Genomic DNA, 16103 nt, shown 5'->3' on the forward strand with positions numbered 1-16103 from the left:
GGTTCTGAGTGTTACATTTGCATTTGGTAACTGTTCACTGGAACTCCCAACATGAGGTCCAAAGAGGTAGGTGTCCATGCAAATGAAGGAAGCCATCATTAGGCTGAGGAAACAAAATAAACCCATCAGAGAGATAGCAAAAACATTGGGAGTGGCCAACACAACAGTTTGGAACATCCTGAAAAAGAAGGAATTAACTGGCAAGCTCAACAACAGCAAAAGGCCTGGCAGACCATGGAAGACAGCTAAAGTGGATGACCGCAGAATTCTGCTCATGGTGAAGAGGAACCCTTTCACAACATCTAGCCAGGTCAAGAACGCTCTTGCAGAGGTAGGCATGTCATTGTCAACATCTACAGTCAAGAGACGGCTTTATGAATGTAAATACAGAGGCTTCACAGCAAGGTGCAAACCACTGGTAACACTCAAGAACAGAAAGGCCAGATTAGCCTTTGCCAGCAAACACCTAAAAAAGCCTGCCCAGTTCTGGAATAAGATTCTTTGGACTGATGAAACCAAGATTAACTTGTACCAGAATTATGGGAAGAGAAAAGTATGGAGAAAGAAAGGAACAGCTCATGATCCAAAGCATACCACATCATCTGTCAAACATGGTGGAGGCCGTGTTATGGCATGGGCATGTATGGCTGCCAATGAACCGGGTCACTGGTGTTTATTGATGACCTGACTGCTGATAAAAGCAGCAGGATGAATTCTGAAGTGTACAGGGCTATACTTTCTGCTCAGATTCAGCCGAATGCTGCCAAACTGATAGGATGCCAGTTCATATTGCAGATGAATACTGACCCAAAACATACAGCAAAAGCTACCCAAGAGTTTCTGAAGGCAAAGAAGTGGGATGTTCTTCAATGGCCAAGTCAGTCACCTGATGTCAACCCAATAGAGCATGCTTTTCACTTGCTGAAAACAAAACTGAAGGTAGAAAGACCCACAAACAAGCAGCAGCTGAAGGCAGCTGCAGTAAAGGCCTGGCAAAGCATCTTGAGGGAGGAAACTCAGCATTTGGTCATGTCCATGGGTTGCAGACTTCAGGCAGTCATGGACTGCAAAGGATTTTCATCCAGGTATTAAAGGCAATCCTTAAGTTTGAAATGATGTTGGTTTGTTCCATTACTTATGAGCCACCAATGATAGGGGTGTGTGTATACCACTGGCTGTCCTTCCTGAATGGTTAGTGCCCCACTTTTGTCCAGCCCCTTGAATTACAGCTGACAGTCCTGACTTCGCTCCCATCTGGGTGTGTTTCCTTTCAACTTCAATGTGGTGGAGTACAGAGGCCAACTGCCAAAACAGTTATCCTTGTTCCAATATTTCTGGCCCTGATTGTACAAGCAGTGGTTAATTTCTTAAAAGAAGAGGCGCTGATTTTTATCCCAGATATACTGGGACTGCTTACTCAGTGCTACGGCAGTTTGCATATAGTCAGAGGAACTCTCTTTGCTGTTTTCACAACTTATGGTCCAGAGCTGAGCTCTGGCATTCAAAACAAGGCTGAGCCCAAGAAAGGCCCTCCTTCAAATGAAGTCCATGCTATATACCACTTTAAACCATTTGGACATGATCTTACTGCGAAATGGGATAGAATGAAACTGTAAGGCCCTAGTCAGAATGCCAGTGGCAAGAAAGAGCAATGTACAGTCAGTGGTCTCTTCCTGCTAGGCGTGAGCAGAACTAAATAAATAGGTTGTAGGGACCATACCCAGAGTAGTCATTAAAAGATCATAATTCTCCCACTTCTGATAAACTTCTCCATTGAAAACATATAAAAGTCAGAACACCATAGAGTCACAATAGGAATGCTGCTGAAAATGACCTCCTTGAGGCAAGTGATCTCTGTTCAGCCAGTAAGATAGAAACATGATGTGGAACTCAACCATTTTGTTATGCCCCTTCTGAAACCCCCAACCTGCCTGGCATCATATGGCCCTTTTTCCCTTTCTCCATGCACAAAAGACATGGAATGATCACTCTTTGCCTGTCCCTGCACAGAGAAAGGAACTCAGTTGGGGAAGGTGAGGGACGAGTGAAGCAGGCTCATACAGCTCCCCAAAGCACTGGCTGAGTCCTGAGCTGCCTTTGCTCCCGCTTCCCTTTCCCTAACTAGGAAAGACAAGGGAGGAACAAAGCTTGAGGAATGCTCCTCCAGATTGTGGCACAGTCACTCTCTGGCCCCTTCATCACTTCTTGGAGGGATGGGGCTTTGGAGAGGGGCCTTGCCTAAGGCCTCCACAGATTGGATGGGGTGGCATGGCAGGCCAAGTTTGGCCTGCAGGATGGAGGTTCTCCAACCTTGTTCTAGGATCTATATCACTATAAAAATGACTGAAAATTTAGCTTTCTGTTCTCGTACACAGAAGGCAAGACAAAACTTTATAATACTTATTCATAGTATTTCATTTCTACAAAGAAAGCCAAGATTACTTTTTTTCCTCATTGTGATTTTCGGTGTCTCACATTTTTTTATGACTGTTATAGTTCATTCATAGCTTGTGTTACACAAAGAAAATCATGCTGCCCAAACCACAGCTTGCACAGTAATCTGTAAAATGCCACAGATGTTTATCTAATCTGATAGAGCTAGTTGCATACCAACTGTCCTTTCTGATCAAAAATTACATTCTTGGCATCAATAAATTCTTAGGCCTTTCTGTTAAGAAAAATATTCTGGAACATGCTGTCAATGATAGGGTACTGTTATCAATAACACACTTTCTATAAGATTTCCCCCCCGCCAAAAAATAGCAAATTGCAAACCCAAACTCCAAATTGGGTTGAATTACTGTTTTCTATACCTTCAGTGGTTTTTTACCACAGTCCAGCAGCAGGGGACTGCACAGGATTGGATGACTAAAACCGTTACCAATCCCCACCTTGGTAGTGTGCCTGACTTCAGTTCAGGCAACCACCCTCGGGAGTCTGGGAAAGGACAAGAAGGTGAAGACCAAGCATTCTTCCATCTCTGTAGATAAGGGTGAGCCCAAGAGAAAGAAAAGGAAGGCCATAGAACCACCAAGGGTACAGCCTGGCCACTGCGTCACTTCCACCATCATAGTCTTGGCCATGTCAGTACCGTCTCCTCCAGTACCACATGCTTATTTTCTGGAGGCAGTAAGTATACCCCCCTCTGACATCTCCAGTCTCCAGTAGGCCCCTTCCAACTCTATGATTCTATGATCCTTGATATGATGGAGAGCCTTACTGAGGCTCCTCTAGCAAGGTGCAAATGATTGGCTTTACCACGGAAGGTGAGATTCAGAACCCATATCTTCTGCAGCAAGATTAATGACAGACCACACTGCCTCATCAGAGATCCCCACCAAGGTGCTCTCCTTCTTTGTGGGGGTTTTCTCCTGAATCATGTTATAGGGGCTCACAGCAGCCTGTGCTACCAACTGCGATACTGGAACTGGCGCAAGATGCTTCTATGGCATTGGTGAAGGCCACAATGATGCCAATGGGTGCAAAGTCAGATCCAGAGGATTATCTCTCTGACTTGACATCACCATCCCCAGCCACAGTCTCCATATTTTTGCCTGACATTGACCTAGGCAGGGTGGACAACTTGTGGCCCTCCAGATGTTTTGGCCTACAACTCTGCCTTGAGTGCCATTTTTTGGTAGAAAGGCAGGGTACAAATAAATAAACTCCCATGATCTTTCACCATTGGCTATCTTGGCTAGGGCTGATGGAAGTTGTAGGCCAAACATCTGGAGGGGCACAAGCTGCCCACCCTTCCATAGGGGATCAAATCCCTCCTGTGACAGAGGGTGAGCATCTATTTGCAAAGCAATTACTCTGGATGGCAGGGGCATTATGGAAAATTTCAGTGGTGGCTAGATCCAGGTCTGCTCAGAGCACCGGCGTGTTTTTGTTGCTGTTGAATAAAAGGCTCAGAGCAAATGTCAGTGATGGGCTCTGATGGGGAGCTGGGACCCTGCCAGCTACCAAAGGATGCCAGATGCTGATGGTGGCTCTGGCTATAACTGTGAATGACCACTGTTGAAGCCTGTGCCATTCCTGCACTTCAATTCTGTGGTATAGTTTAATATCATTTTTCCATTTGATGCCCTGCTGCACAGGTGCTTTGAATTGCAGGGCTGAGAAGAGAGGAGGACACGCTTAACTGATTGTGAACAATGGAGGCCCTTGAGTCTTCTTGGGCTGCTTGCTCAATTTTTTTACCCAGAGAGCTGGAGCCTCCTTGTTACTGTGTCTTCAAAGGTTAGGAGAGACCTGCGGTTAGCATTAATTCGCATTATGTTTATGCCAGTGCAGACATAATGCGAATCCATCATAGTAAAAGTTGACAGGGAGAAGGCATGGGGAATTGCATTCAAGAAGCATGGTGCTAAGTGGAAGAGGCATGATCCCATCAGGGATGCAACTATGATTCCATAGTCAATAACAGAACAATATTGAAAGTGGCCTGTATCATCCATATCAAATCCAGCATGTATGACAGTGTTAAAGTGATGAGATAAACTAAATTTCCCAATTCCTGAGGGCCGAATTGACTCTAGACAAGCATGGAGGGGGGGCTACATGCCAGCAGTAAGTGGGACCATAGCCCAAAGTGGGCAGGGCCAGTTCCACTTCAGCCACTCACTCACCCCACTCAGTCTCGCTCCCTCCCTCTCATTCTCACTTGTGCACTGACATGCACACTTGTACTGAAATGCTTGCACTCGCACTCTCTCACCAGTCAGTGAAGGCGACTGGCAGGAGAAGCCTTTTCAGCCAGCACTTTAAGGATGAGGTCCCGCTGGCTGTGTCCGAGCCAGCTTTGCCCTCTGCTCGAAGGCAAACGGTGGTGAAGCCCTCTGAGCTGGCACATCAAGTAGCAGCTCCTCAAGGTGCCAGCTCAGATCAAAGGTAAGGGAGTGTGGCTTGGGAAAGGGCATGTTCCCATAGGGAATGGTCTCATGGGCCAGATGGAGAACCTTGGCCAGCAGACCAGAGGTTCCCCATGGCTGCACTAATGTTTCGAATTATGCTATATTCTTTTTACCAGTACGTTGGCTTTAGCTCCTGGAGCAGGCAGGAGGACTAAGGAGGAAACAAGCCACAGCATGCCGGAGAGCGCCTGATTGTCTGTCAGGAGTAACGTGGGTTAGCGATTGAATAACCAACCCACAGTAGCTTATTTTCAACGTGGCTTATTGTGATATGCAAACCGGACCACTCTGGTGTGCTGATTAAAGCTGCTGCAACATCCGTCATCCAGCCTGGGACACTGCTAATCAGCACACTGGAACATTTGAGAACGGAGGGAGGAACTGGGGGAAGCCTTCTCTCTGCATTACTTCTTATGCCAATAGACCATCTCTCCTATTAGTTGTTCAAAGGGAAGGAGAGGGGGAGTGTCTTTTAGGGGGGCAGTGGGGAGGAGAGTGTTTGGTGAGTGGAGAGCCAGGACGGGCTCTCTTCCTGTTCAGATTTTGATCTGAGTTGGAAAAGAGTGTGGGGGCTTGAAAAGCTGTCCTCTCCTTTGAGTGTAGTTTCTGCAAAACATGCCCCCCCCCCCAGAAATACCTGACTTGTGTGGTGGATAACATCCTCCTACAGAAAGTAGAGGTAGGAACTAGAGGATCGGCTATCCTTGACTTGATCCTAACCAACAGAGATGACTTAGTGGGTAAAGTAGCAGTTACAGGAACTCTGGGGGAAAGCGACCATGTTGTACTTGAGTTCATGGTTCTAAAGGAAGCAAAAGCCAAGTGTAGCCAAACCTGTACCCTGGATTTTAGGAAAGCTGATTTTAATAAACTCAGAACAATGGTAAGTAAGGTCCCATGGCAAGCGATGCTAATGGGAAAAGGAGTCCAAGATGGGTGGCAGTTTTTGAAAAAGGACATTCTCAAGGCACAATTACAAACAATTCCAACAAGAAGAAAAAGGTGGAAGACAACAGAAGAAGCCAATGTGGCTTCACAGAAAGCTAAGAGATGACCTGAAAACAAAAAAGGACACATATAGGAAGTGGAAGGAAGGCCAAGCAACAAAGGAAGAGTACAGGCAGGTAGCACAGAATTGCAGGGATGACGTCAGGAAGGCTAAAGCTGAGAACAAGCTGAGGTTAGTGAGGGATGCTAAAAGCAGCAAAAAGGCTTTCTTCAGCTATGTGCATAGTAGAAGACAGGAAAGAAATGGTTGTTCAGCTATTAAATAAGAATGGCAAAATGATAACAGATGACAAAGAAAAGGCAGAAGTGCTCAATTTCTACTTGGGCTCAGTCTTCTCCCAAAAGAGGGTCTATGACCCCCCAGGCAAAGGCGAAGTACAGGCTGAAGGGGCAGGATTGCAGCTTGAGATCGATAGGCATATGGTCAAGGAACACCAAATTACTTTGAATGAGTTCAAATCTCCAGGGCCAGATGAACTGCACCCTAGAATAATAAAGGACCTGGCAGAAGAACTCTCAGAACCACTGTCTATTATCTTTGAGCAATCATTCAGGATGGGTGAAGTGCCAGATGACTGAAGGAGGGCTAATGTTGTCCCTTTCTTCAAAAAGGGTAAAAAGGAGGAACCTGGGAACTACAGACCAGTCAGTCTGACATCAATCTCTGGGAAAATTCTGGAGCAGATTATGAAGCAATCCATCTGTAAGCACCTTGAGTAATCAATGCAGTGATTACTCAAAGCCAACATGGATTTGTCAAGAACAAATCCTGCCAGACAAATCTGATCTCATTTTTTGATCAGGTAACCTGCCTTGTGGACTGTGGGAATGCTGTGGACATAATATACCTTGACTTCAGCAAAGCTTTCAACAAAGTGCCCCATGATATCCTTTTTATTTATATATATATGTATATATATATATAATATTTTTTTTAAAAAAGAAAAACAAAACACAACAACAACATAAACAGACAATACACGTACACTAAAATATCTCTTAAGATTGTAAGATATCTACCTTTAGCTCCCCTTACACAACAAATGCTCATTATTATGCTCTGGTTCTTATCTTAGTTGTATATCATACATTGAGTTCACAGATATTATCTCATTTCTCTCCTAATTTTAATAACAACAACAACAACAAGAGAATTAACCATTTCAAAGTTCAAAATCCACACACACAGATATCATTTTTCTCTATTTCTTGTACAAATTCTATAAAAGGTTTCCAATCTAACATAAATTTAGTTGTTGATCCTTCTTTAATTATAATAAGTTTTGCCATCTCTGCCAGCTCCATCATTTTCATGATCCACTTGCTCACAGTTGGTATTGTTTCATTCTTCCACTTTTGTGCATACAATAACCTTGCAGCCATTGTCATGTAGAGAAAGAGGGTTCCACCCTTATCTGTTAGTCCCAATAAAAAAGTTTCTGGCTTTAATTCTATAGCAGTCTTTAATATTATTTGAGCTGAAGACTGTATTCATTTCCAAAATGTTTTAGCTTTTTTACAAGTCCACCATAAATGATAAAACGTTCCCTCTTGATCTTAGTGCCCCATGATATCCTGATGAGCAAACTAGCTCCAAGTGGGCTAGATGAAGCAACGATCAGGTGGATCCACAGTTGGCTACAGAATCGGACTCAAAGAGTGCTTATCAATGGGATCTTCTCAAACTGGGGAGAGGTAACGAGCGAGGTACCGCAGGGCTCAGTCCTGCGCCCAGTGCTCTTCAACATTTGTATTAATGACTTGGAAGAGGAGGAGCTGCAGGGAATGCTGATCAGATTTGCAGATGACACAAAATTGGGCGGGATAGCTAATACTTTGGAAGACAGAAACAAAATTCAAAGTGATCTGGATAGACTGGAGCACTGGGCAGAAAACAACAGAACGACATTTAATAGGGATAAATGCCAAATTCTGCACTAGGAAAAAGAAACCAAATGCACAGTTACAAGATGGGGAATATGTGGCTCAACAACACTACAAGCGAGAAGGATCTTGGAAGTGTTGTAGATCACAAGCTGAATATGAGCCAACAATGTGATGTGGCTGAAAAAAAGGCAAATGCTATTTTGGGCTGCATCAATAGAAGCATAGCTTCCAAATCCCGGGAAGTACTAGTCCCCCTCTACTCAGCACTGGTTAGGCCTCATCTGGAGTACTGTGTCCAGTTCTTGGTACCGCACTTTAAGAAGGATGCAGACAAGCTGGAGAGGGTTCAGAGGAGGGCAACAAAGATGATCAGGGGACTGGAAACAAAGCCCTATGAGGAGGGACTGAAAGAACTGGGCATGTTTAGCCTTGAGAAGACTGAGGGGGGACGGGATAGCGTTCTTCAAGTACTTGAAAGGTTGTCACAGAGAGGAGGGCCAGGATCTCCCTTTCAAATCAATCATCCCAGAGTGCAGGACCCAGAACAATGGGCTCAAGTTACAGGAAGCCAGATTCCTGCTGACCATCAGGAAAAACTTCCTGACTGTTAGAGCAATACGACAATGGAACCAGTGACCTAGGGAGGTAGTGGGCTGTCCTGCGCTGGAGGCATTCAAGACGAGGCTGGGCAGCCATCTGTCACGGATGCTCTGACTTGGATTCCTGCACTGAGCAGGGGGTTGGACTCGATGGTCTTGTAGGCCCCTTCCAACCCCACTATTCTATGATTCTGTGATTCTAGTTGTGTTAACCACAGGGCTAAAGGGGGTACAGCCCCCAGCCCAACATCTTAGGGGTCCCACTAGCTAGCCCAGATCCCCACCTTTCAAGTAAAAAAGAGCAAATCTCTAGCCTTGTAGAATCAGAGATATGAGGCAAAACGTGCAGGAACATTCCAATCATTTTGTACATAGGAACATAGGAGCTGCCTTATACTGTGTCATGCCATTGGCCCATCTAGCCCAGTATTGTCGACACTGACTGGCAGTGGCTCTCCAGGGTTTCAGGCAAGATTCTTTCCTCGCCGTACCTGGAGAAGCCGGGGATCAAACTTGGGACCTTCTGCATGCAAAACATGTGCTCTATCACACTGAGCTATGGCCCCTCCATTATAAGGCATGGATAATGGTTTTGTGAGAAATGATCTTGTTCCACTTTTCACTGTGTTTAGCCAATGATCAACATTTGACCATAGAGATAAGGATAGAATGAAGGCTTATCTGCAGGGACTTCCTGGTTGACCCCCCCTCCTTTTGTGGGAGGGGGTCCTAGCCTCTTGGAAGAGTGATTCCCGCCCTTGGGAAACAATTGGGAAATCCAGAATTTCACTGTAGCTGTGGTTGGGCAATAGCATATCCAGTCCCAAACAATGGGTAGTAGGAATAACAAGATTTCATGTTCTTTCTCACTCAGGTCTTACTTCATGAAAAACAATTGCTTTTTTAAAGCTGCATTTGTAACCATTAAAAACACACACCTGCCAATGTAAATAACGTCTGCTGTTATAGCCACGTAGTGTGTGTGTGTACACAACACATGTAACCCATGTGGCTAAGTATGGGTTACAGCAGCCCTGCAAAGTAGTCTATGGTTGCTATACCCATATTGCCAGGGGGGAGAATTCATGCAACAACAACAAAAAGCTATTTTTTAATTGCATTTGTAACCATTAAAACACAGACACCTACCAATGTAAACAAAGTCTGCCATTATACCTATATTGGGGCGGGGGGACGGGACTGTGGTTGCGTATGGGTTACAGCAGCCCTGCAAAGTAGTCCATGGCTGTTATACCCATATAGCCGGGAGGGAGAATAGCGTATAACAGCACTGCAGTATAGTCCAGCGTTGTTATCTAGTCTGCTAGTGGGTTGGGTATTTTTAGGGAAATGCAGTTGGGGGGCAAGTGGCTGTGAAGTACTGAATGAAAAGAAGGATACTTCTTTTCTATCCTTTCTGCATTTAATTTCCTTCTGACTTCACTGTTTACAATCCCCTGATAGGTACTGTGTATAAACCTGAAAATCCCCATAATACTCCATGAATCTCATGAAGTGGGTTATAGTCCACGAAAGCTTGTCAGTCATTTTTTATAAGAGAGATGGGTAGCAATCTACAGCTATATCTACTGAAAGTTGGTATCCATTTCCATTGCAGGTAGTGATTACAGAAGCATGCATGATGTATGCTAAAGATTTCATTCCTCTGAAAATGCATGCAGAGCAGGGACATGCATGCATCTTCAGAAGCATTGTGAGTTAAGATTTATGCCTTCAATCCTGCAAGCTGTTGCATATGTCTGTGCAGGATTTCAGCCTAAATTAACACGATCTTCGTAGTTCTGTATGGATATATATTTTAAGCGAAATGCTTATAGCATTGTGACAGTCTGACATGTCTGTGCTGCTTCTGCTATGATCACCTCTTCTGTTTCATGGTGGTGGTAGCGGCATCAGCAGCACTGTCAGGAACCCTTTAGGGAATGAAAGAGGCTTTGCTTAACCTATTTTTGGAGACCTTGACACTGGTGAGAAGGGCTCTCTAGGCATATCCCCTTGCATTGCCTAGGCTGTCTCCTTTTAGCAATGAAAGAGGTGCCTACCAGATAGATGAAGGACAGAGAAAGAAGGAACAAGATTATTGGGAAGTGGGGAAGAAGGAGAAAGAAAGACAGGACAGCAAGGCCAGAAGATTCTAGAGAAGTGTGGAGAGTCAAGCCATCAGCTCAGGAGCTCCCACCCATAACACAAAAAGACTTGACTTTTTGCACATCTCTCTCCAAGCTAAGCACTTGGCTGCGACTCTCCCCTTCTTAGAAATTTGGCAGCCAGAACACCCCCTGCACAGCCCTTGTGAGCCTTCACCATTGCCACCACAGTGGTGAAATGCTGTGGAGGGGGTTTGGAGAGAACAGACAGCTACGCAAAGGAGGAGTGGGCAGAGTGGCATGAGTTAAATGGAAACTGCTGCTGAGGACAACAGAAAGCTGCTTGGAAGTCCTCTTTTTGAGCAATAGAGAGAGAGGCAGAGCAGTGCATTTCATGCTGGTTGTAGAGTGAAGCTGTGTGGAGAGCAAAGCAACCTAGAGGAGGAGGGACACATCGCTGAACAAGCTGTAGGTGGAGGAGCAGGAGCAGGGATAGGGACAGATCTGGCAGCTTGCTCTGCTTCTGTCAGGGAGGAAGGGGCTTCACTTCCTCCCCAGGAAGCAGAGCAAGCTGCCAACTCTGTGCCTCCCCCCCTCCACCTACAGCTTCCTCAGCAACTGGTACAGAACATACTGGCAATGAAGACTTCCTCCTCGAATAATGCATTGTAGCAGATATAGGAGAGGTGGGGCTGAGGAGGCCATGGTCTAGATCCAAGTGCACCGCAGGCCAGAGCTTACAGCTTCCCACCCTTGTTCTAGAGCCATATTCCCCCCCCGCCGCCGCCCACAATCCCTCCATACATCCATCCACCACTGTACCTCCCAAACCAATGGCCTGTTACTAGTAATCAATTAAAAAAAATACTATACAAATCAAATTATCTGAATCACAATTAAAAGCTCACCTAAATATTAAAAAATAATCTTGTATTAAGGAGGATCTCTATAAGCAGCTAATTTCTGGTAACTGTGGCTGCAGCAGAGAAGACCTATCCACAAGTCCCCATAAACCTTGCTTCTTCCTTATGAGGCAATCTAAGCAAGCCTCGCAGCCTTAAAGGCAGATATGCTTAGACACATTTCTTAGGTATGCAGGACCCAGTGGGGTAAACCTAACGAGACAGGCATGGCGTTTCAAATAACTATGTTTGTTTAATCCTTGCTTTTAAGAAAACCAAAGCCTTAGAAAAAGCTATCTCAACCGGGCAAACCGTCATAGCAAAACACAGGAACACACGATACTATAGCTGCAGAGTAACAGAAGTTACATCTCAAGTTTTCTATGAAGTCATGTTTGATGATGGTTCCTTCAGCCGAGATACTTTCCCTGAAGACATTGTGGTAAGTATTTATCTTAAACTGGTTTTTAAATTTTTGGAAAGTTAAATAAGTAAAATTGAACTATTTCTTCTGACCTTTCAACAGGGATAATTAACTTAACATTCTGTTCGTGTTTGTTATTTCTTGCTGCAGAGAATTATTACTTTCTCAGGGGCTTTCCAACCTTGTTTGTTCTAATTAGTATCCACCATTTCGCCAAATGAATCAAAACTAATCTTCCAATGTCTTTTAATTAAATAAGAAATATGTTTTTAATAAAATATATTAGAGTGGGAATTCCACATATTGTAATGTGTCTCTGAGAGATAATATTACAACATTCCTTGATGAATTGAAAATATGTCTGTGTTCAAATATGTAACAGGCAGAATGGCTCACATGAATCTAGTATGATGATGTGTTTACATCTTTTGATGTTGTGTTCATAAGGTTTCATTGTTTAATGATACTAAATCAGAAGGGGAAAGTTGGCATCATCTGCAGCATTCCATAATATGCATTTCAGTGCCTGTTTCTCCCATTCACTTAAACCAACCTTATTAGGAAAGTGAATCAGCAGTTCATGTTCTTATGTGGGGCAGTATACTTATTTGTTTCTAAATTCCGGCCATGACTTTGCCTTGCCTTGCATGTTACAGGACCTATATGCTTTCTAATTTTGTGGCTGGTCCCTTTGCACTTTTCTAATCCTGAGAGTGCTGAATCCTGGGCCGATGTTGGGCCTCCTGTCAAAATTCTTCAGGCTCCATTACATCAGTCAGACATTGCCAGGATATGGCAGCAGTACATTTATTCTTCAGGCTTTCTGTTTTTTGCCCCTCGTGCCTTGGAAAAGAAAAAGGTTGCAAAGCTGTCTCAGTATCCTCTTCCAGATATTTAAGAATACAAAAAGGGCAGTGAAAGAGTGGACCTCAAACTGCAAAGGTATACAGCAGCCTGAGAGCCAGCTGTTGAACTTTTGAGCCAGCACAGAGTATATCATTTTGGGCAGCTATTTTTCTGAAGGAATTTACTCAGGAAAATGTTGATGCGATGAATGGTTGAACTGTTCTATTGACATTATAGGGATGGCAGAGAATTTCTCCACGAATCTCCAGGAGGCCAAATGCCAACGCATTCGGCCCCCCGAAATTGGTGGTGAAATTCTCCGCCGGCCCCCCGCCCCCCCCGGGATGGGACTTACCTCGTGCGAATGTCCCTCTCGGCGGCAGGTCCCGGTGGCGTTTTGGTGGCGTTTCGGCCGCTGCCATTGCAAAATAAAAAAGGAAAGTAAAAAAAACAACAAAACACACCCGTGATAGGCTACGTAACGATTTACGTAGCCTATCATGGCTGACTTTGGAAATCTAGCCGTGATAGGCTACGTAAATCGTTACGTAGCCTATCACGGGTGTGTGTGTGTGTGTGTTTTTTAACTTTCCTCTTTTTTTTTTCGCGGCTGGGTAGACGGGGCGCTCCTCCCCGGCCTGAATTTCGGCGGCGAGGGATGGGGCGCCTCCCCCCCGGCCTGAATTTCGGCCGGGCGAGGCGGGGCGCCTCCCCCCCTCGCCTGAACTTCGGGGGGAGAACCGAAGCGCCTCCCCCCCACCGCGAAGCAAACTGAGGGACCAGGTAAGTCCCTTTCGTCCATCCCTAGAATTGTTGTACTATGTATGATATAAATTGTCACGTAGCCTATCACGGGTGACTTTGAAAAAAAAAAAAAAAGCGCGTACGCAAATGTATAATTGCCAAGTCATCATTTTGGATCTTATACATCATTTGACAGTTTATGCCATTTGTTTATGGTGGATTTGTATAAGCCAAACTCTTTCAAATATTTTCTGTAATGTTTTTCATCTGGTTTTCCTATGAAGTCCTCACCAGCTAGTAAATTAGCCAGTGAAGACCTCTACTTATCTTACAGACCAATCATTTTAACTAATGTCTCCCCATATACCATATTTTCCTGGGATTACTTCTAATGCATTTAAATAGGTATCGTTCTGAGAAACCTGAACTTTTGTTAGAGGTTTGTACATGTTTTTGTATAAGATGCTCCATGACCTACAATTGCAAGGAGGAATAAGATGTCATTGGTACAGGTTTTAAAATGGTCAGATCAATGTCTGAGTTGTGATTGTAGTGCCAAATACCTGGAGAATGTTGTTCACATGGTTGGATGGGCAGCACAGAATTCCCTGCATTGTCACTAGAGAAGGGCATGTTGAAGGGGGAAGAGTGGGATCAGCCAAGGTTATGGTTTCCAGCCTGGACTGGTATGCTGCAAGACTGCAATAGCATGAAAGGACCTATGTGGAGAGTAGGGCATGCTGGGACATATGCAGCCACAAATGTGCATCTTCTCTCTTATAGTTGTGCATGCTGCTCTCTGCTGTTGTTTTACAGTTTTTTCAGGAAGCAAGGTTGCCCTTCAAACGTTATTAGCAGAGATTATCCTGTTTTTCCTGCTAAGTCCTTACTTACAAAAGTCTAATGCCTTTCTGGAAGTATAACACTCAAAATGGGACATTTTCAAAGCAGTGTGTGAGAGATTTAGCCGTTCACCTCCCCCTAGTGATAAATGAAGCCATGCAGCTAAATCCCTGCTATGACCCTTTGAAAAGCTACCTCTTTGTTTGGGATATTATAAAAAGTGTTATTAATGATTGAGGATGCCTTGATTAAGGAACATCAAGATATTGCACTTATGGGACTGTATTCCTTACTAGAAACTGCTCTTTTGTTTGCACCTGCATTAAAGCTTGAGCTGTGGGAGAGAGGAGAAACTGCTTACCCCCCAAGTGGGGTAGTTTGATTTGGAGCTAAGAAGAAATGTAATCAGGCCTGGTTATGCCTCAGTGCTTCTCAGATAGTAGAGGAACAACATATAATTGTTTGAAGGAAACACCAAAGAACTTTCAGATCCCTTAGAGAAATCTTTGTGTGTTTTCATTAGATAATATACCTGTAGCATCAGTAACTGGGAGGATTTTTTTTTAAACTGCCTTCCTAATCCGTGCAATGTGCATATCAGGTGTTAGTGCCACTGGGAGGACTTATTCATCAAATTTTGTGTGAAGGCAAGGTTGCTGCCTATTGAAGAAGCTATTTCTCTAATCTGTTTCCCCTGTTCGGCTAGCTCACAAAGATAGCAAAAGCTTTCTGCTTTTGCTTTATGTATTCAAGCCACTGTACAATTTCAGTTGAGCTCACAATTGCATTTATGCGAGACAAACCACCATTTCATGTTTGTACATATTTTGATGTGATTGCAAGGAGGAAGAAGAGTTTTAGGGAAATTGCAGCCTTCTCTCCAAAACGTTGATGTACCTTGCTTGTAAGCACACAAGCCACAAAAGACTTTGCCTCTGTTCCCAGTATGTATTTTGATGTTTGTATTTACATTTGCTAAATGCAGTGGTCCAATTTAGTTAAGAAGACCTATTTAAATCAATAGGACAGACTCAATCCCATGCAGGGGTAGGGAACTTCTTTCAGTCTGAGGCATTCTTTTTAGGATTCTAGTTATTATCTTTGAGTCTTTAAGCAGTGAAATCACAGATTTTACCTTACTAGACATTCATAAGATAAACCCATTTAGAATTACAGTCCTCTTTCCCCCAGGATTAATATTCTGAGATAATATCAGTTGAAAGGTAACAATCCTATATCAACATTATGTTTAACACATACTGGTCCCTAATATAATGAGAGTAATTTGAGTTGTAAAAGCATTTTGATTATTTTCTGTCTCGTGTATCATTAGCTAGACCAACAGTTTAATTGCCCTAATTTTCTAGGCATTAGTAGATTGTAGGCCAGACATTAGCCAAATAGTTAATAGGTCAGACAATGAAGCAGACAGATGCTACAGACTACAGTGGAGGGTACCAGTCAGTTTTCTTTAAGTAATTGCAAATACAGTCTCTTACCACAGTGGGTACAACCACTACTGGCTGCAGGTTTTGGAGGGCCCTTGGGCAAGACACTCACTGTGGGTGGCCTCCTTTACTGTGGGCCCACCTTCTTGCTGCCATTGTCACCAGCTCCTCATCTCCACCTCAGCACTGTTTCCTGCTTGCTTGTCATGGAGAGAGCTGATGAGTGAGGAGGAGGCACATGCTGCTTCTCTTCCTTGTCACTGTTATTCACTGACTCTGGCCCAGAGGAAAAGGGCAGTGAGCAAGTAGGAATCATAAGGAAGAGCAACATCATCACAAGCCGGGAGGCTCTTGGCAAAGAGCCCTTTGCAGAGTTGT

The 16103-nt window shown here is 44.1% G+C and overlaps 1 protein-coding gene across 7 annotated transcripts in view; it reads left to right on the plus strand.

The window, feature by feature from the left end:
* KDM4C (lysine demethylase 4C) overlaps positions 1–16103 on the plus strand; it is a 336197-nt gene that overhangs the window by 288245 nt on the left and 31849 nt on the right. For all 7 annotated transcript variants that reach the window (XM_084834476.1, XM_084834472.1, XM_084834475.1 and 4 more), the window contains one exon: positions 11692–11862. In XM_084834476.1, coding sequence (XP_084690602.1) covers positions 11692–11862 — 171 coding nt within the window. The remainder of the gene's footprint in view (positions 1–11691; positions 11863–16103) is intronic.

The sequence above is a fragment of the Heloderma suspectum genome, chromosome 2 (assembly GCF_057233095.1).
Source record: "Heloderma suspectum isolate Gila_16-S chromosome 2, 16-S_ref, whole genome shotgun sequence".
NCBI classification, from domain to species: Eukaryota; Metazoa; Chordata; class Lepidosauria; order Squamata; family Helodermatidae; genus Heloderma; species Heloderma suspectum.